This window comes from Procambarus clarkii, chromosome 44 (assembly GCF_040958095.1).
Source record: "Procambarus clarkii isolate CNS0578487 chromosome 44, FALCON_Pclarkii_2.0, whole genome shotgun sequence".
NCBI lineage: Eukaryota > Metazoa > Arthropoda > Malacostraca > Decapoda > Cambaridae > Procambarus > Procambarus clarkii.
Genome location: NC_091193.1, coordinates 30,907,439 through 30,929,939, shown reverse-complemented (window position 1 = coordinate 30,929,939; position 22,501 = coordinate 30,907,439). Strand labels below are relative to the sequence as shown.

At 43.7% G+C, this 22,501-nt stretch overlaps 1 protein-coding gene across 1 annotated transcript in view; it reads left to right on the top strand.

Annotated features, from left to right (window-relative positions):
* The window catches only part of LOC123753536 (Na(+)/citrate cotransporter), a 127,751-nt gene that overhangs the window by 72,377 nt on the left and 32,873 nt on the right, over window positions 1-22,501 (top strand). Inside the window, exons 4-6 of the mRNA XM_045735503.2 lie at window positions 17,395-17,495; window positions 20,543-20,755; window positions 21,625-21,747. Coding sequence (XP_045591459.2) covers window positions 17,395-17,495; window positions 20,543-20,755; window positions 21,625-21,747 — 437 coding nt within the window. The remainder of the gene's footprint in view (window positions 1-17,394; window positions 17,496-20,542; window positions 20,756-21,624; window positions 21,748-22,501) is intronic.

Here is a 22,501-nt window from a genome sequence, read left to right as displayed (position 1 = left end):
CACACGACAACACCTACAGAAGGGTAAGGGGTGCAGATGGTATCTACACAGACGATACAGACGATATCTACAGGGGATACAGACGATATCTACAGGGGATACAGACGATATCTACAGGGGATACAGACGATATCTACAGGGGATACAGACGATATCTACAGGAGATACAGACGATATCTACAGGGGATACAGACGATATCTACAGGGGATACAGACGATATCTACAGGGGATACAGACGATATCTACAGGGGATACAGACGATATCTACAGGGAAAACACCTACAGGATGTTGCATTGTTACAGAGAGGGCGCTTACAGACTGTGGGAAGGGGTATAGCAGATGGTACCTACAGAGTGCGTTGGGGAAGACGACTCTGAACCTCTCTGTAGTGTCATCTGCACCTCCCACTATGTATGTGTCGCCCCTCTCTCTCTCCTGTAGCTATATTTAGCTATCGTCTGCCCTGAACCTGTCGGTATCATGCCCCCCACTTAGTAAGTGTGTCGTCCATACCTGTACTCTATAGATGTCGTCTGTCACCCTCTGTAGGTGTTGTCTGCCCTACCACTGTAAGGAACGTCTCCTCCAACCCGTTCTCGCACATGCTTATAGTCAATATTGGCTTATTTAATAAGTGCATATGTGACATACTAATTGATTGTGAATATTTTAGTTTACCTTGAAAAGCTTCATAGAAAACACCGACCTCACCTAACCTTCTTAGTATGTTAAGATAAGCATCTTATTGCTTCTTATTTACAATTATTACTTAACCTATCAACGGTATAGGTTAAGTAATAATTGTAATTAAGAAGCAATAAGATGCTTATCTTAACATACTAAGAAGGTTAGGTAAGGTCGGTGTTTTCTATGAAGCTTTTCTTAGTAAACTAAAATATTCACAATAAATTACTATGTCACATATGCACTTATTAAATAAGCCAATATTGATTATAAGCATGTGCTTGAACGGGTTGTCTCCTCCCATATTATGTATTAGCTGTACCCGGGCACGCGTTGCTGTGGCTCAGGCTAGTTAAATGGAGAAGAAAGAAAAGAGCAAGCACACATTTCTAAAATAGATAAATTTCACAATGCTTGTGGGTATACAATATATTTTGTTGTTCCATTGTCTGTAGAGATATAGAGATTGTCTTGTTTGTCTACTCTAGAACTCCCGACCCTTCCCCGTCCCCCCATCCTCCCCACCAAGGGGCCTCGTAGCCTGGTGGATAGCGCGCAGGACTCGTAATTCTGTGGCGCGGGTTCGATTCCCGCACGAGGCAAGAGGAGCCTCACCACAGCTGGATGGTGACCCGCCTGATGGTTCCCAGGTGAGAGAGCGAGCCTTGTTACCTATAACACCCTGTAACACTGATGTTCTTATTGGTCGCTGAGATGGTATCACAGTGAACCCCCTGGAAGAACGGCAAGCAGTTGGTGTAGGACTAGATGTATCCCCCCTGACTAACACCTACATTGACTTCAGTGTTGCACACCCGGGTGGTGCTGCCGCTCACAGAGAATTGACCAAGTCTCGTAAGTACAGAGAACTTGATTACGACTTCAGTTTGTCCCCATTGCTTTTGAAACACTCGGCGCCTGGAGTAAGAGTACCACCAGTTGTTTGAAAGAACTGGGTTCTAGGCTAAGTGAAACATCAAGAGTCCCTAGAGCCTCAAGTTTCCTTTTCCAGCACCTCAGCGTGGCGATACAGAGGGAAAACGCACACTGCATTCGGGGATTTCCAGCCCACCATCTGAGAAGCTAGAGGAACTTGACAACTTATGATAAACAACTTTGTACCTGGTCTGAAACCATGTCTGTAACTCCTTTTTTTAATAAGGTTTAAATAAAATACTTATATAAGGGGGGGTGGTAGGAGAAGACAATATGTGCAAGCGCACGTGAGAGCCCAACAAGGCTCTCCCGAGTGCTGCACAACCTCTTCTTCGAGGCTGAGGGTCCATATAAACAGAATCAAAGGTGGTACCACCCACTACACACACACACACATACACACACACACACACACACCATCAAAGTATTTCATTGGTATGTTTTTCAAAGTATTTCATATCCACTCCCTCTCTCTCATCCCTCTCTCTCACCCTCTCTCTCTCTCTCTCTCTCTCTCTCTCTCTCTCTCTCTCTCTCTCTCTCTCTCTCTCTCTCTCTCTCTCTCTCTCTCTCTCTCTCTCTATCTCTCTCTCTCTCTCTCTCTCTCTCTCTCTCTCTATCTATCTCTCTCTCTCTCTCTCTCTCTCTCTCTCTCCCTCTCTCTCTCTCTCTCTCTCTCTCTCTCTCTCTCTCTCTCTCTCTCTCTCTCTCTCTCTCTCTCTCTCTCTCTCTCTCTCTCTCTCTTTCATCCAATCACGGCATAGTAGGAACAGGGGCTCTCTCAAAGAGAGCAATACAGAGGCTGAGACTCAGATAATCATTGAAGGAAAAGGTGGAAATAGTATATTGGAAGGGAATGTCATTGTGCAAGCAACATTTGCAGAAATGCTAAAAAAAATAACTCGGAAGTAATGTCCACAGTGATGGAGAGCAACCACCTCACAGGAAGCGGCATGCTCTACTAGTCAGCTGCTGGAAAGAAAAAGATCAGTGGTAGCTGTGGGTATTCAACCCGTTCTCGCAAATTCGTAAAGTCAATATTGACTTATTAACTACGTGCATAGGTGATATACTAAACATAATAGATACCCTTAAAAAGATTCATAGAAAACACCGACCTTACCTAACCTTGTTAGTATCTTAAGATAAGCATCTTATTGCTTCGTAATTACAATTATTACTTAACCTATACCTATTATAGGTTAGGTAATAATTGTAATTACGAAGCAATAAGATGCTTATCTTAACATACTAAGTAGGTTAGGTAAGGTCGGTGTTTTCTATGAATCTTTTTAAGGGTATCTATTATGTTAAGTATGTCACCTATGCACATATTTAATAAGTCAATATTGACTTATTAAATTTGCGAGAACGGGTTGGGGTATTAAGGGGCAGGAAGGCTCCAATTGGACAGATTGGAATGATAAGGACAGAGTGGCTGTGAATGAAATACTGAAGGAACTAGAGGCGGAAGTGGCTGAACATAGGAGTGAGAAGGTTTTTAGGTTAGGCTGGTACAACAAGGTCCGAGATCGCGTGTTAAAGATAGTGTTTGTAAACGAGAACACAAAGGAGAAGATTCTAACAAGGAAAAGCCACCTGCAACATGTGGGAGAAATAAAAAAAGGTATTCCTCCAGAGGGACATAACAAGGGAGGAGTGACCTGTCTGCCAGGAAGCTGCAGACAGGTTTATCCCGGTCCAAAAGAAGAAAAACGAAAAAAACAGAAAAGCCCATGGTTCAACCAGGAATGCAAGGTAGCGGAGCAACTGAGTAAAAGAACATGGAGAAACTACAGAAATAACAGAACACCAGAGAGCAGGGAGAGATACAAGAGGGCCAGAAATGAGTACCTCAGAGTGAGGAGGGAAGCAGAGAGACAGTATGAAAATGACATAGCGAGTAAAGCCAAGACCCAACCAAAGCTGCTCCACAGCCACATCAGGAGGAAAACAGCAGTGAAGGAACAAGTGATGAAATTGAAAAAAGGGGAGAATAGATACACAGAGAATGATAAGGAGGTGCGTGAAGAACTCAACAAGAGAATCCAGGAGGTCTTCACAATAGAAGACGGAGAAGCCCTTACACTAAATGAGGAGGAGGCAAACCAAGCAACCTTGGAGGAACTTGACCTCACCAGTGATGTCAAAAGGATGTCTGTTGGAGCTGGATGTGACAAAGACTGTTGGGCCTGACAGAATCTCACCATAGATACTAAAGGAAGGTGCAGAAGCACTAAGTGTGCCACTCTCTATGGTGTATAACAGGTCACTGCAAATAGGAGACTTACCAGAAAGTTTGAAGTCAGCTAACGTAGTCCTAATATACAAGAAGGGTGACAGGCAAGAGGCACTGAACTACAGGCCAGTTTCCCTAACTTGTATGCCATGCAAGGTGATGGAGAAGATCGTGAGGAAAAGGCTCGTAGAGCATCTGGAGGGAAATAACTTTGTACCGCACCACCAACATGGGTTCAGAGATGGAAAATCGTGCCTCACAGGTTTAATAGAATTCTATGACCAAGCAACAAAAATTTGGCAGGAAAGAGAAGGGTGGGCCGACTGCATTTTCCTGGACTGCAGGAAAGCCTTTGATACAGTACCCCATAAAAGGCTGTTAACAAAGTTGGAGCAACAGGCAGGAGTAAAAGGGAAGGTGCTCCAGTGGATAAGGGAGTACTTTAGCAACAGGAAACAGCGAGTAACGGTGAGGGGGAAGACATCAGAGTGGCGAGATGTCACCAGCGGAGTCCCACAGGGCTCAGTACTTGGACCCATCATGTTTCTAATATATTTAAACGATCTTCCGGAGGGTATAGACTCGTTCCTCTCAATGTTTGCTGATGATGGAAAACTTATGAGAAGAATCAAGACGGATGAAGATAGACAGAGACTACAGGATGACCTGGACAAACTGGAGGAATGGTCTAGAAAATGGCTACTAAAGTTCAATTCAGGAAAGTGTAAAGTAATGAAGTTAGACGAAGGTAACAGAAAGCTGAATACATTGTACCATTTGGGAGGTGATATCTTGCAAGAGTCAAATAGGGAGAAAGATCTGGGGGTTGCTATAACACCAAACCTGTCCGCAGAGGCCCACATCAAAAGGATATCATCAGTGGCATATGATGACTGGCCAACATAAGAACTGCCTTTAGAAACTTGTGTAAGGAGTCATTCAGGACCCTGTATACCACTTATGTAAGACCAATCCTGGAGTAAGCAGCTCCAGCCTGGAGTCCAAACCTAGTTAAGCACAAGACAAAGCAAGAGAAGATTCAGCGGGATGCCACCAGGCTCGTCCCGGAACTGAGAGGAATAAGCTACGAGGAAAGGCTAAAGGAGCTGAACCTCACGTTGCTGGAAAACAGAAGAGTAAGGGGAGACATGATAACCACCTACAAAATTCTCAGGGGAATTGACAGAGTGGACAAAAACAAACTCTTCAGCACGGGTGGGACACGAACAAGGGGACACAGGTGGAAACTTAGTACCCAGATGAGCCACAGAGACGTTAGAAAGAATTTTTTCAGTGTACGAGTAGTTAATAAATGGAATGCACTAGGAAGTGATGTGGTGGAGGCTGACTCCATATACAGTTTCAAATGTAGATATGATAGAGCCCAGTAGGCTCAGGAATCTGTACACCAGTTCATTGACAGTTGAGAGGCGGGACCAAAGAGACAAAGCTCAACCCCAGCAAGCACAAATAGGTGAGTACACACACACACAAGGAGTAGAGAGGACGAAGGAGGAGAGAGCCAGGGCAGCAGAGGCAAGGAGGAAGCGCAGGGAGAGAGGAGCAAACCAGAAAATCAGAGCCCCCAACACAACAGTCCCAGAGACAGGAGGGGAACCCAAAACCAGCATCCCAGCAACACCAGAGAGGAGGGCAACACCACCACCCCCCTCTGCATAGAAACCCTCCCTTCCACCTCACCCTACCTGCCCCCACCCAACCCTCCCCCCCCCCCCCCACCCCATTCTGACCCTGTCACCCCTTCCCCATTCCCATCATGTCCCCCCTCCCACCTTTCCCCCTCTGTCCCCCCTCCCCCTTCATCCCATACCCTCCCTATCCCTCCTCCCCCTTCACCCCGTATCCTCCATGTCCCCCCTATCTCCTTAACCCACACCCTACCTGTCCCCCCCTTCCCTTAAACCCCCACCCCTCACCCCAAAATCATCTGAGACCCTGCAAACCACCTCACAGATCCTCTCACCCACGGAACAGCTTCCCACACCAGCAGAATGCTCGCCAAGAAAGGGACAAGAAAATGAACAGAAGAAAGTGAGCTTCAAGGCGATGTACACTAACATAGATGGGATTACAAATAAAACAAGTGAACTCGGAGAATGGGCACTAGAAGAAAACCCAGACATAATAGCACTCACAGAAACAATACAAACGAAAACTATAACAAACGCAGTGTTTCCACAGGGCTACTATGTAGTGAAGAAAGAGAGAGAAGGGAGAGGAGGAGGTGGTGTAGCTTTGCTACTAAGAGAAGGTTGGAGTTTCGAAGAGATGGTAATTCAGAACTGTGAAGGTTTCAGTGACTACATATCAGGCACCATAGCAACTGGAGGACAGATAATTATAATAGTAGTCATATATAACCCCCCACCAAATGACAGAAGACCCAGACAGGAATATGATAGAAACAACTTGGCCACCATCAATATAATAGAGAGAGCAGCTTCTGTGGCTAGCAGGAACGGATCCAGACTACTAATCATGGGAGACTTCAACCATGGGAAGATAGATTGGGGGAACAGAGACCCACACGGAGGCCCAGACACATGGAGAGCTAAGCTGCTGGATGTGGCAACAAGAAACTTTCTAAGTCAACACGTCAAGGGACCGACAAGAATGAGAGGAGGGGATGAACCAGCCTTGCTTGATCTGATGTTTACCCTAAATGAGTCGGATATAAGGGAAGTTAAGTTGGAAGCCCCCTTGGGAATGAGTGATCATAGTGTATTGAGCTTTGAGTACCTGGTTGAGCTAAGAATTATCACCCCCAAAAAAGAACTGGGAAACAAAGGGCTGGCGTACCGAAAGGGAAACTATGAGGAGATGAATAAATTCCTATGGGATATACATTGGGACACAGAACTCGGAACCAAGTCCGTACAAGACATGATGGACTAAGTCACCCAAAAATGTCAGGAGGCTGTAAGCAGGTTTGTCCCAGCCCGACTGGAAAAAATAGAGAAGCAAAGGAAGAATCCGTGGTTTAATAGGGAATGTATGAAAGCAAAGGAGCTGAACAAAAGGGCATGGAGGAACTTCCGTAATAACAGAACACCAGAAAGTAGAGAGAGATACCAGAGAACCAGGAACGAGTATGTTAGTGTGAGAAGAGCAGCTGAGAAAAGGTATGAAAATGATATAGCTAATAAAGCCAAGACCGAACCAAAGCTACTACACAGTCACATCAGGAGGAAGACAACAGTGAAGGAACAGGTGATGAAACTTAGGGTGGGCGAGGACAGGTACACAGAGAATGACAAAGAGGTGTGTGAAGAACTCAACAAAAGGTTCCAGGAGGTCTTTACAATAGAAAAGGGAGAAGTCACGGCGCTAGGAGAGGTGGCAGCAAACCAGGTGATCTTGGAAAGGTTCGAAATTACAAGAGATGAGGTCAAGAAGCACCTATTGGAGCTGGACGTGAGAAAAGCTGTTGGGCTGGACAGAATCTCACCATGGGTATTGAAAGAGTGTGCAGGAGCACTTTGCTTGCCACTCTCCATAGTGTATAGTAGGTCACTGGAAATGGGAGACCTACCAGAAATATGGAAGACTGCTAATGTAGTACCAATATACAAAAAGGGCGACAGACAAGAGGCACTGAACTACAGGCCAGTGTCCTTAACTTGTATACCATGCAAGGTGATGGAGAAGATTGTGAGAAAAAACCTAGTAACACATCTGGAGAGAAGAGACTTCGTGACAACCCATCAACATGGGTTCAGGGAGGGTAAATCTTCCCTTACAGGCTTGATAGAATTCTACGATCAGGTGACAAAGATTAAGCAAGAAAGAGAAGGATGGGCGGACTGCATTTTTTTTGGACTGTCAGAAAGCCTTTGACACAGTACCCCATAAAAGGTTGATGCATAAGCTGGAGAAACAGGCAGGAGTAACTGGTAGGGCGCTCCAGTGGATAAGAGAGTACCTAAGCAATAGGAAGCAGAGAGTTACAGTGAAGGGAGAGACCTCAGAATGGCGTGAAGTCACCAGTGGAGTCCTACAGGGCTCTGTGCTTGGACCTATCCTATTTCTGATATACGTAAATGATCTCCCAGAGGGTATAGACTCATTCCTCTCAAAGTTTGCTGACGACACCAAAATTATTGGAAGGATTAAGACAGAGGAGGACAGCTTGAGGCTTCAAGAAGACCTGGACAAGCTGCAGGAATGGTCGAACAAATGGCTGTTAGATTTTAACCCAAGCAAATATAATGTAATGAAGATAGGGGAAGGAAGCAGGAGACCAGATACAAGGTATCATTTGGGAGATGAGATACCGCAAGAGTCAGAGAGAGAGAAAGACCTGGGGGTTGATATCACGACAGACCTGTCCCCTGAAGCTCATATCAAGAGGATAACATCAGCAGCATATGCCAGGTTGGCTACCATAAGAACGGCCTTTAGAAACTTGTATAAGGAATCTTTCAGAACATTATATACCACATATGTCAGACCAATCCTGGAGTATGCGGCTCCAGCATGGAGTCCATATCTAGTCAAGCATAAGACTAAACTGGAAAAGGTTCAAAGGTTTACCACCAGACTAGTACCCGAGCTGAGAGGTATGAGCTACGAGGAGAGACTACAGGAATTAAACCTCACTTCGTTTGAAGACAAAAGAGTTAGGGGGGACATGATCACCACATTCAAGATTCTCAAGGGAATCGACAGGGCTGATAAAGACAGGCTATTTAACACAAGGGGAACACACGCTAGGGGACACAGGTGGAAACTGAGTGCCCAAATGAGCCACAGAGATATTAGAAAGAACTTTTTTAGTGTCAGGGTGGTTGACAAATGGAATGCATTAGGAAGTAATGTGGTGGAGGCTGACTTCATACACAGTTTCAAGTGTAGATATGATAGAGCCCAATAGGCTCAGGAACCTGTACACCTGTTGATTGACGGTTGAGAGGCGGGATCAAAGAGCCAGAGCTCAACCCCTGCAAGCACAACTAGGTGAGTACAAACACGCACACACACACATACAAACACATATATAATTCTATATAAATATATATATATATATATATATATATATATATATATATATATATATATATATTATATATATATATATATATATATATATATATATATATATATATATATATATATATATGTAACTGGAAACTCACACCCCAGAAGTGACTCGAACCCATACTGACAGGAGCAACGCAACTGGTATGTACAGGACGCCTTAAACCGCTTGACCATCACGACCAGACAAAAGGAAGTGATAGCCGAAGCTATTTGAACCACTTCCCCACCGGCACTCTGATGGTAATCTTGGGCATGGCATTTTATCAAATCACCTCATTCTTTGGGGCACACGTGAGGCACACAAATGCGAACAAGCCTGAATGGTCCCCAGGACTATATGCAACTGAAAACTCACACCCCAGAAGTGACTCGAACCCATACTGCCAGGAGCAACGCAACTGGTATGTACAGGACACCTTAAACTGCTTGACCATCACGACCGGACAAAAGGAAGTGATAGCCGAAGCTATTTGAACCACTTCCCCACCGGCACTCGGATGGTATTCATGGGCATAGCATTTTATCAAATCACCTCATTCTTTAGGCACACATGAGGATTTTCAGCTGCATATAGTCCTGGGGACCATTTATGCTTGTTCGCATTTGTGTTCCTCACGTGTGCCTCCTCCTGTCCTTTGGCAGAGAAGGCCATGCCGTCCGTGCCTGTCGGCCTCTGCCTCGCCGCAAATACACCTGTATTCGGTGTGGATAAGGGCAGCGAGGCAGAGAGCCACGGCAATTCTGAGGGGCTGCAGTGTGAGATGGGTGTCGGTTGCTGACATTGGGGTTGCTAATAGGAAATCACCTGCATGGGGAGCTGCTACAGCTCTAAGTCGGGCAGTGTCATGTGGTGTTGTCGCAGCTTCTAGCAAAATCGCAGCTTCTTGGTCAGCAATGGGGCGATCCCAGCTGGATTGCTTATGGGCTTCAGAAGGCGGTGGTTGGGGTGCTGGTCCTGTGAAAGAGATACATTTGGATGTGCAGTCTGTGAAGCTGGGATCATGTACCCCTGCCTGTTGAACTAGGTGCTCAGGTAGGATTTCCTTCACCAAGTTGTCAGACGCCACTGAAGAGGACAGGAACGCTGGTACAGCAATTTGTGTTGCTGTGCGCACGCCAAGGCCCCCAAGTCTGACAGGAAGGGAGGCTTGTTTCCACTGTGAGTCGCTGAGGGAAAGATTGAGGGCTTTTTCTAGTGTTGATTTCAGCAAGCTGTCATACTCTTCTAATTTAATATTGTTGAAAGATGGCGAACATCTTAGAAAGTAAGTCAGCCTGGGGAGGGACAAGCATCTGGTAATGAGGTAAAGTGCATCATATATATATATATATATATATATATATATATATATATATATATATATATATATATATATATATATATATATATATATATATGTCGTACCTAGTAGCCAGAATGCACTTCTCTGCCTACTATGCAAGGCCCGATTTGCCTAATAACCCAAGTTTTCCTGAATTAATAAATTTTCTCTAATTTTTTTCTTATGAAATGATAAAGCTACCCATTTCATTATGTATGAGGTCAATTTTTTTTTTTTGGAGTTAAAATTAACGTAGATATATGACCGAACCTAACCAACCCTACCTAACCTAACCTAACCTATCTATATAGGTTAGGTTAGGTTAGGTAGCCGAGAAAGTTAGGTTAGGTTAGGTTAGGTCGTCGAAAAAACATTAATTCATGAAAACTTGGCTTAGTAGGCAAATCGGGCCTTGCATAGTAGGCTGAGAAGTGTGTTCTGGCTACTAGGTATGACATATATATATATATATATATATATATATATATATATATATATATATATATATATATATATATATATATATATATATATATATATATACTAGTAGTACTCGGCCACGCGTGCTGTGGCTAAACAACGCATGTGTGTTCGTAAGCCACAGCACCCTTCCCTATCCCCCAGTCCTTCCCACCATTCCCCACTACACCATCTCCTCTTCCTTCCCACATGCCCCACTCCCCCTGTTCCTTTGTCCTCCCAACCATTTTTCTTTCCCCCGTCCACTTGTCCCCACCATCCCAAACTCCCCCGTCCCCTCGTCCTTCCCCATCAATACCCCTTCTTTTGTCCCCTCGTCCTCCCCACCATCTCTCACCTCCGTCCCCTCGTCATCCCCACTATTCCCCTCTCCCTCGTCCGATGCCTTCCCAAATGGTTTGATGTTCCCATCAGAAAATTGGGAACATGAAGTGATCTGATGTTCCCGTCACTGAAATATAAGAAAAACAGTTAAAAATTAAAGGAAACTATGAAAAAATGAAAAAAAAACTATCCTCACGAAATGTACAGTATGGTAAACAACACAGCTCAATTCCAACGCAATTCACACAAAATAATTAATTCAAAATGAAAATAAATTTAAATCTATGGAAATTCAATTTATCAATGCAATCAGAAACATTGAAATGGAATTGTAACATATTCAATATAGCATGTGTGTTGCCCTTACATACAACAGATGGCGCTGTTTTTCAAGAAAAGCATAGTTTTAGCTGTCATAGGTGAGGCATCTATACATATACTTATGAAATGAACGGTATGGTAAACAACACAGCTTAATTCCAACACAATGTCACACAAAATAATTCAATAAAAAATTAAATAAATCGAAATCTATTAAAATAAATTTATCAATGCAATCGGAAACATTGAAATGGAGTTCGTGACATATTAAGTATAGCGTGCATGTTGCTGTTATGTGCAACAGATGGCACTGTTCTTCAAAAATGCATGTTTTTACCTGTAAGAGAGGTGGCATCTATATAGTAGGTATATAAAACGATGCGCCTATTCTAATGCAACGTTGTGTCAAAATTTGAGAACAATCGGTGAAGAAATTTCGGAGATTACAGCGTGTGTTGCTCTTACGTCCAGCTCCCCTCCCTGTCCAGCTCGTTGTTGCTGTGGAGGGGCTTGGTGGGCAGCTGCCAGATTGTGATGCTCCTTAAGGCAGTCCTCTGTCCTTTTGTCGCCTTGTACTCCTGCTGCTGTCCTCTCTAATTCTGCTGGACACCTTTTCCTTTTGTTTCGTTTTTCTCCCCCGTCTTCTCCTATCTGCTTGTCGTTTCCTGCCGGGTGCTTGAGGAGGTGCTCAAGGTGCTTCTACTGGTGCACCCGTAGAACTGTAGTACCCAATGTCTCGAGCGAGGGGAACCTTTTATTGTCAATCCTCCTTTCGTCACTGAACCCAATCTCAACGGACTGACGGTTCTTAAGGTGGTGTTTGTGGGGCGTATACTCACGACGCACCCCTAGGGGGCCCCGACATGATCGGCGATAGCTTCTTGTTGGGTGTCCTACCTCTAATTGTGGCTCCATGGTGGGTATGGGGGCACATTCGTGAATGAATGTTTTTTCTTTTCGTACCTATGTCGCATTCTGTTCCTCTTTTACCTTTTCAGGCTCGTGGGGTGGGCGACCAAACCCCCGAGTCGGACCGTGTTGGAAGACCGGGCTCTGTAGCCCCCGCTGCATTGGGCCCTGACCTTGCTCCTCCTTTGACCTCTCTGACTACTCCCCTCGGCTCCCCTCCCTCCTCTGTGGTTGGGTCGAGCCCCAAGCCCCCAGTGGTGACCACCTCGTCCCCTGGCACGTCTCAGTCTCTAATTGTGACTACTGCGCCTTTTAACCCCTCTCTCTCTGGGGTTAAAAGCCCCAGTGGTGACCACCTCGTCCCCTGGCACGGCTCAGTCTCTAGTTGTGACTACTGCGCCTTTTAACCCCTCTCTCTCTGGGGTTAAAAGCACTCGCACTCGCTCGATTCCTTCCCGTACTGATGCGTATCAGGCCTTGTTTGGTCCCGCTTCGTGGGCCAAATAATTTGATCTCCTCCCTCTTGATTCTACGGCTCCTGACGATTTCTCCCTTCATAGGCACCTTGTTGATTCCGTAGATGCCTCTGTTACTTTCCACCCCACCCGTCTCGTGCATGTGTCGTTGCTGCTCCTTCTCAGGATGCAGCCTTCCGCTTGGCCACCTTCTCCTGCCTTGGCAAGACCCCTGTTCGGGTCTCCAAGAACGCTCGGTTGAATGCCTGTGTGGGCACTATTCTCCTCCCACCCCATGTTGCTACCGGTGTTCGGAATCTCCAGGACTGCCACGAAGATATTTGTCATATCCTCGATGCCCAAGGCCATTCTGTCCTCCAGGTAGACTCGTTTACTCGTCCCCCTCGTGGTCGTCGCCGTCAACTCCTTTTGGGTTGTGAAGATTACCTTTGATGGTAGGACCCTTCAGCCCTCTGTCATTCTTGCTGGTGCCAGGTGCTCTGTCCAGGAGTACATTCCCTCTACACGACTTTGTAATAAGTGCTGGAGGTTTGGGCATGGTGCCCTCCACTGCTCTGGAACTGTCTCTCTCAGTCCTTTGTGAGGGGGCGAAGGTCACTGTAAGTCGGAGTGCACTTCTCCCCAGCCTCGCTGCCTCAATTGCGGTGAGACTCACCCTACCCTCTCCCGTGCATATATACATTACAAGCTTCAGACAGCTGTCCTCAACTTGAAGCACCGGGAGTGTTTATGTTTTCCTGAGGCGAGACGCCAGGTTCGCTGGCTCCCACCTTATGCTAACATCTCTTATGCTTGCGTGTTGCGCTCTTCCTCTCCTCGTTCTTCCACCTTCCTCAGGCTCATAACCGTTTTCAGGCCTTGGACCCTGATACGCCCACTGCCCCCTCCTCTGTTCCTTTGAGTTCTGTCCCGAAGGGTCCCCATCCTGGTCCTATATCTGGGGTTCCCCTTCTTTCTGCCCGGTTTGTCATGTCTCCTGTGTCTTCTTCCTCGTCTCCCTCCGATCCTCCTTCCCATCCTTCTCCTCCATCTATTGGCTCTCCACGCTGCCTGTCAGTGCGGGCTGATGTTCATCGCTCTCCCAACGGCCGTCGTGTATGCTCTCGTTCAGCTTCTCCTGTTGAGACGCTGGAATCCGTTGCCCAGTACGTAGTTGCTGGGACACCGGTCTCTTTGAGTCAGAAGCTTAAGTCTGGCTCCTCTCCTTCGCTCGTCTTCTCTTTACTTAGATTTCACGTGGCAGGTTCTTGATGACCTCCATGGCAGTGACCATTTCCCCATCCTTGTTACCTTTTTCTCTTTTCGCCCTCCCCTCTCCTTCCCTAGGTGGCAGTTTTTTAAGGCAGACTGGAACCTATTTACCTTCAGTGCTGCTCTCTCTGACCTCTCCCTTCTGCCTCTCCCTCACTCTTTCCACCTTTTTCATGACACCGTCTTCGGCGCTGCCCTCCGTACTATTCCTCGCTCTTCCTCTTAAGGCCCATGGAAGTGCGTTCCCTGGTGGAATGCAGACTGTGCTCGGGCTGTCCGCTGTAAGCGTGCAGCCTGGAAGAGACACTGCCACCGGCAGACGGCCGATTCTTTTCTTTTATTTCAGAAGGCGAGTGCAGTGGCCCGTAGGGCCATGTGTACGGCTAAACGTGAATGTTGGGCGTCTTATATCTCCACCATTAAGTCCGACACTCCTCTACCGAAGACCTGGAAGCGTATCCGCAAGATAGTGCGTAAGATCGTTTCCCCACCAACTGCCACCTTGATGGCCAGTGTTCGTGTCCCCTGGTGGGTTGAGTGTCTAAAAAGTTATATACTTCAACTTGTGGTTATAAGCAAGTCTATGCTTATATATATATATATATATATATATATATATATATATATATATATATATATATATATATATATATATATATATATATATATATATATATATATAGATGCTTCTATATTGGAGCGGAGTCTTGAGGTGGGTAGAATATAGTTGTGCATTAGTTGGCTGTTGATTGCTGGTGTTGACTTCTTGATGTGTAGTGCCTCGCAAACGTCAAGCCGCCTGCTATCGCTGTATCTATCGATGATTTCTGTGTTGTTTACTAGGATTTCTCTGGCGATGGTTTGGTTGTGGGAAGAGATTATATGTTCCTTAATGGAGCCCTGTTGCTTATGCATCGTTAAACGCCTAGAAAGAGATGTTGTTGTCTTGCCTATATACTGGGTTTTTTGGAGCTTACAGTCCCCAAGAGGGCATTTGAAGGCATAGACGACGTTAGTCTCTTTTAAAGAGTTCTGTTTTGTGTCTGGAGAGTTTCTCATGAGTAGGCTGGCCGTTTTTCTGGTTTTATAGTAAATTGTCAGTTGTATCTTCAGATTTTTGTCTGTAGGGATAACGTTTCTATTAACAATATCTTTCAGGACCCTTTCCTCCGTTTTATGAGCTGTGGAAAAGAAGTTCCTGTAAAATAGTCTAATAGGGGGTACAGGTGTTGTGTTAGTTGTCTCTTCAGAGGTTGCATGGCGTTTCACTTTCCTTCTTATGATGTCTTCCACGAAACCATTGGAGAAGCCATTGTTGACTAGGACCTGCCTTACCCTACAGAGTTCTTCGTCGACTTGCTTCCATTCTGAGCTGTGGCTGAGAGCACGGTCGACATATGCGTTAACAACACTCCTCTTGTACCTGTCAGGGCAGTCGCTGTTGGCATTTAGGCACATTCCTATGTTCGTTTCCTTAGTGTAGACTACAGTGTGGAAACCTCCGCTCTTTTCCATGACTGTTACATCTAGAAAGGGCAGCTTCCCATCCTTTTCCATCTCGTAAGTGAAACACAGCACGGAACTCTGCTCAAATGCCTCCTTCAGCTCCTGCAGATGTCTGACATCAGGTACCTGTGTAAAAATGTCGTCAACATACCTGCAGTATATGGCTTGTTTCAAGTTCATGTCGACTAAGACTTTTTGCTCGATGGTACCCATGTAGAAGTTTGCAAACAGGACACCTAGGGGAGAACCCATGGCGACCCCATCTACTTGCTTATACATGTGCCCATCCGGGCTCAAGAAGGGTGCCTCTTTAGTACAAGCTTGGAGTAGTTTCCTCAGAATATTTTCTGGTATGTCAAGAGGAGTACAGGCTGGATCACGATACACTCTGTCGGCTAATAAAAATGTATTTTGGAGAATTGATTTTTGATTGACCTCCAACAGTGAAAAGAAATGTACGAAAGATTGAGAAAATTCGTGTTAGAATTATTAATCTTACTTTTTCGGTCATATTTAATAATATATGTCTACAGGAAAGACTGCTACCAAAATATACTAATATATATATATATATATATATATATATATATGTCACTGTATCGTTGTGTTCCAATTCACTAATTTACTTTACCACTGATCACAGTCACCATCCAACAAACACAATTAGGTAGTTCCACGGCGGGTCGTCCCAGGTGTGTGTATGTGTGTGTGTGTGTGTGTGTGTGAGTGTGTGTGTGTGTGTGTGTGTGTGTGTGTGTGTGTGTGTGTGTGTGTGTGTGTGTGTGTGTGTGTGTGTGTGTGAGTGTGTGTGTGTGTGTGTGTTTACTAGTTGTGTTTACTACTTGTGTTTTTGCGGGGGTTGAGCTTTGCTCTTTCGGCCCGCCTCTTAACTGTCAATCAACTGTTTACTAACTACTTTTTTTTTTTTTTTTTTTTTTCCACACCACACACACACACACCCCAGGAAGCAGCCCGTGACAGCTGACTAACTCCCAGGTACCTATTTACTGCTAGGTAACAGGGGCACTTAGGGTGAAAGAAACTTTGCCCATTTGTTTCTGCCTCGTGCGGGAATCGAACCCGCGCCACAGAATTACGAGTCCTGCGCGCTATCCACCAGGCTACGAGGCCCCTACGAGGCCTGTGTGTGTGTGTGTGTGTGTGTGTGTGTGACGGAAAACTTCACGCAACAGAAGTGGCTTGAACCCAGACCACCAGGAGCACGCTGCAACTGGGGTACATGGTACCTTAACCGCTTGTCCATCAGTGACCGTACAATCAGTCACATATATGCATGGGGACCATTCAAGCTTGTTCGCATTTGTGTTGCTCACGTGGCCCCCACAAAAATGTGGTGATTTGATGAAATAACTATGCCGAAGAATACCATCAAAGTGCCGTCGGGGCGATGGGGATATAGTCTCGGCTACCATCGTCTTTTGTAAGGTCACTGATGGTCAAGCGGTTAAGGTACCATGTACCCCAGTTGCATTGTGTTCCTGGTGGTCTGGGTTCAAGTCATTTCTGGGGTGTGGAGTTTAAAGTTGCATTAGTCCAAGTCCGTAAAGTCCAAGATTACCATCAGAGTGCCGGCGGAGGGATGGGGAATTAGCCTCAGCTACCATCCTCTTTTGTCCGGTCATGTTGGTCGAGTGGTTAAGGTGTCCGGTACGCCGGATGCAGAGTGCTCCTGGCAGTATGGGTTCGAGTCACTTCTGGGGTGTGAGTTTTCAGTTGCATATATGCCTGGAGAACGTTTATGTTGGTTCGCAAATATATGAAGTTTGTGTGTGTGAGTATATATATACAGATACACTAATATTCTGTTGTAAATCACAGCATAAACAACCTGTGGCCACATGTTACCTCCTTGCTATTCACAGGGTCAGACTGACGAGGAAGAGAGCGGCGGAGATAATGTGTTTCCTCCTGGAGAGACCCAGAGTGTCCCGGGTCACAATACAGGGCAACAACATCTCCCCAAGTAAGATAGCTTCACTTATACAATAATTATTCCTTCAAGAAAATAAATCTCTGGCTGTTTCATGTTTTATTAATTTCGTGTTTTTTTTCAAAATATCTTTAAAAAATTGAAGCTAGCCATATTTTTTGTCAGACAATAAAAGCTGATTACTGGACATGAAGAGGTCTGTCAGAGATGCCCAAAAGGCATAAAAGATCAGTCATTGCACAAGCATTATTAATTGTTGTGAACTGTATTTAAATTCTATGTAGGTCGACAAAGATCATGTTGTTTAATCATAGCACAACTGTAGGCTCGACTCAGAGAATTCGATAACAAGGGAGAGGAGAACCTCCAACAGCAACTGGTGGACCCATTATGCAATAAACACCATCAATACATTCAATATAACAAATACAGTCACTGAGAGGGGTGTCGACGAAATACATGCAGAGATCATTATGCAAGCCCCTTAGGAATCGCTGCCACCAGACTTTAAGATTATGGCTCTTGAAGCAAAAAAAGAATCAAACTAATCCTCATCTGCTACGTAACATTGCACAGATGAATATAGAAGACAAACTTGGCATCTAACAGCTTTACATCAAGGCAGGAAATTCTGTAGTTAGTTGGAGACTCTCACACGGGTGTTCAACTCTGCAGAGATGCTAGCCATTCAGAAGGCTTTGGAACATGCTCTTGCTGAACATCTACAGCATGTTATCATACATACAGATTCGAGAACAGCCACTAAAACATTGCAACAAGAACCGCATACGTGATTAACAAGAACACATACGAGGTCAAGATTCCATGTGACCTCAAATATCATAGCATTAATGCAAACTCTCAAACGTCAACGCCATCGAATACTTATTATTCCCACATTACTTGGGTGCCAAGTAATGTGGGAATAAAATAATAGGGAATGACATTTCAGACGAAGCTGCAAAACTTGCAACTAAGCGACGAAATGTAGACATTTACATACCACAGCGTCTATCACAGATTAAGAAAATAATTAGAAATAGAGCAATGTAGAAGATGTACAGTGACCACAACACAGCAGTTGCAACATCAGGATCTGTAGGTTGGTACAAGAATTCAACCAACTACGAACCACTTATTTTCAAGAATGGGAGCAGTAGAGCAACAGAAGTACATTAACATCACATCAGGCTTGGATACCCATGTGCAGGGGAAATAGGCTTACAGGTTCCGGAAGATGAGAGGAAATGTCAGCACTGTGGAGAAATGCCCAACAGACCATTGGAACGTTATCTAACAGTTACAAACTCATTAAGATTTCAACTTAGATTCAAGAGAGCAGAAGAAGTTGTTAAACACATGGGAGAAAATCTTACTAAAGCTAACATACAAGTCATAAATACTCATACTCCGCCTACTACTCATAGCACAAGTGTATGGATATATATATATATGTCGTACCTAGTAGCCAGAACGCACTTCTCGGCCTACTATGCAAGGCACGATTTGCCTAATAAGCCAAGTTTTCCTGAATTAATATATTTTCTCAAATTTTTTCCTTATGAAATGATAAAGCTACCCATTTCATTATGTATGAGGTCAATTTTTTTTTATTGGAGTTAAAATTAACGTATATATATGACCGAACCTAACCAACCCTACCTAACCTAAAATAACCTATCTTTATAAGTTAGGTTAGGTAGCCGAAAAAGTTAGGTTAGGTAGTCGAAAAAACATTAATTCATGAAAACTCGGCTTATTAGGCAAATCGGACCTTGCATAGTAGGCTGAGAAGTGCGTTCTGGCTACTAGGTACGACATATATATATATATATATATATATATATATATATATATATATATATATATATATATATATATATATATATATATATATATATATATATATATTAAAGAACACCAGAGGTCCTTCATCATCTCATTGCCTGGGAGAGAATGGAATTCTGTGGGTTAAATACCCCAGAATTCCTACCTCTCTTATGGCTTTGAAGTATGGTGCAATGGATACAGTGTGTACCTGCCACTCTGTGGGCCAGGGTTCGAGTCTCCTGGTGGGTTGAGTGTTAAAAAAGTTATAAACTTCAGCTTGCGAGTTATATAGGCAAGTCTGTGCATTGAGCATTTACACCGAGTTTTCCCACATAACAGGGCTCGATTAAAGAACACCAGAGGTCCTTCATCATCTCATTGCCTGGGAGAGAATGGAATTCTGTGGGTTAAATACCCCAGAATTCCTACCTCTCTTATGGCTTTGAAGTATGGTGCAATGGATACAGTGTGTACCTGCCACTCTGTGGGCCAGGGTTCGAGTCTCCTGGTGGGTTGAGTGTTAAAAAGTTATAAACTTCAGCTTGCGAGTTATATAGGCAAGTCTGTGCATATATATATATATATATATATATATATATATATATATATATATATATATATATATATATATATATATATATATATATATGTCATACCTAATAGCCAGAATGCACTTCTCAGCCTACTATGCAAGGCCCGATTTGCCTAATAAGCCAAGTTTTTCTGAATTAATATATTTTTTCTAATTTTTTCCTTATGAAATGATAAAGCTACCCATTTCATTATGTATGAGGTCAATTTTTTTTTATTGGAGTTAAAATTAACGTAGATATATGACCGAACCTAACGAACCCTACCTAACCTAACCTAACCTATCTCTATCAGTTAGGTTAGGTTAGGTAGCAGAAAAAGTTAGGTTAGGTAGGTTAGGTAGTCGAAAAAACATTAATTCATGAAAACTTGGCTTATTAGGCAAATTGGGCCTTGCATAGTTGGCTGAGAAGTGCGTTCTGGCTATTAGGTACGACATATATATATATATATATATATATATATATATATATATATATATATATATATATATATTTATATATATATATATATATATATTCAGCTTTCCATTTCTGACTTCAATGTATGCCTTGATAATATTCACTAAAGTGCTTTGATTTTTTGTTTCCTTGTCTTGGGCTGTGTCGTCATTAATAATCTAACTGCTGAAGGCCTTCTGAAAGTGTAAATGTTGACAGTGAGAACAAGACTGGCAAGCTGGAGGAGGTGAGAGTGAAGAAGATGCCGAAGGACCTGGACCACTCGGGCCTCACCACGGTGCCTCCCAATGAATCATGTCGGGCGCTGAGGGACATGTGCTTCCTGGCTACCGCCTACTCTGCCAACCTGGGGGGCACAGGCTCCCTAACCGGCTCCGCTCCCAACCTTGTCATCAAGAGCGTCCTGGCCAGGTTACTACAATTTATTCGAGCATGAGAATTAAAATCACGACTCAAATAATTATCATTTAGACTATTTCCTATTTGATTATTAATCTTTTCTTTGTTTTGTCCACCATTTTCAATGGTTTTACTTAATAGAATAAATATAATTTATTGTGTAAATGTTCTTCACATATGTACATTTATAGTGTTCTTCTTAAGATTGACTCCATCCTGGTTGACTGGTTGTACCGACTCTGCTAAAAGACTTTCCATTTGAAGAAAAATTCTTAATAATAATTGGTACATCTACATAGGCTTCCGTAGCTAGACAGCGAATTCCGCTCTGTGTCTGCTTCATGTCAGCGAGGAAGATACGGCAGCATTAGACAACTCTGCGTGAGACCTATCTTGTCTGCTGCGTGATGCTGGCAACGGTTACTATGACTTGGGGCCAGTTACACTTAATGCACCTAAAATAGGAAAGTAGTGTAGTAGTGAATTTTGATAAGAAAGGCGTTGTTATGAAAGCCTCATGTTTTCAGCCGAATGCTTGCTAACTTTGGCCACCACCTGTCACCAACTGTCTATTGGAAACAAATTTTTTTATGCATTTGAACACATTTCGGTCTTCATTATAGTTTTAATATTTTCTATCTTTTTGAAAGCAGCGAAATTTTAGATCATCTTAATATTGTAGCAAATTTGAACTAAACTAACAATTTAACTAGCTAATTCAAACCCAACTCACACAAAGATAATGAACTATGTAGTTGTGTAGATCCTTGTGTCTAGAAGGCCACTAGTCTACCAGGTAGTGAGGTAGTGAGGCATGTAGATGCTTCTACAACAACATTACCCGTGACTTGTAGCTCTACCACTACCTCTTCTTCCTACAGCACCTACAGCGAGGCTACTGGTCTAAACTTCCTGTCATGGATGGTCTTCAACGTCCCGGGCATGTTGCTGTGTGTGGTCCTAGCCTGGCTGTGGCTCCAGCTCTACTTCTCAGGAATATTGTGGTAAGTCACACACTAATACTTTCGTAATTATGGAATATATATTGGTTTTTTTTACTGCAACACCTTTCTTCACCTCACCCTACATGGTAATATGTACTCCACAGGAGCCGTGATGAGGATTCGAACCTATTCACTGGGTATTCCCAGATACACGCTGTAGACCAGCCTATACTCTGGGAAGTCCTTCATATAAGTTCACATAAGCCCAATGCATAGGTTCGAATCCTGTGTATTTTCTCATATATATATATATATATATATATATATATATATATATATATATATATATATATATATATATATATATATATATATATACATATATATATATATATATATATATAACTGAAAACTCACACCCCAGAAGTGACTCGAACCCATACTCCCACAACTGGTATGTACAGGGACGCCTTAATCCGCTTGACCATCACGACCGGACATAAGGAAGTGATAGCCGAGGCTATATGAACCACTTCCCCGCCGGCACTCGGATGGTAATCTTGGGCATAGCATTTTATCAAATCACCTCATTCTTTGGGGCACACGTGAGGAACACATTCCTAGACAAGAGACTCAACTTCAGTACCCACATACAACACACAACTAAGAAAGTCTCTAAAACAGTTGGTATACTCTCCAAAATCAGATATTATGTTCCTAACTCTGCTCTCATCTCTCTATATTATGACCTATTCTCTTTTGTGTTCCTCACGTGTGCCCCAAAGAATGAGGTGATTTGATAAAATGCTATGCC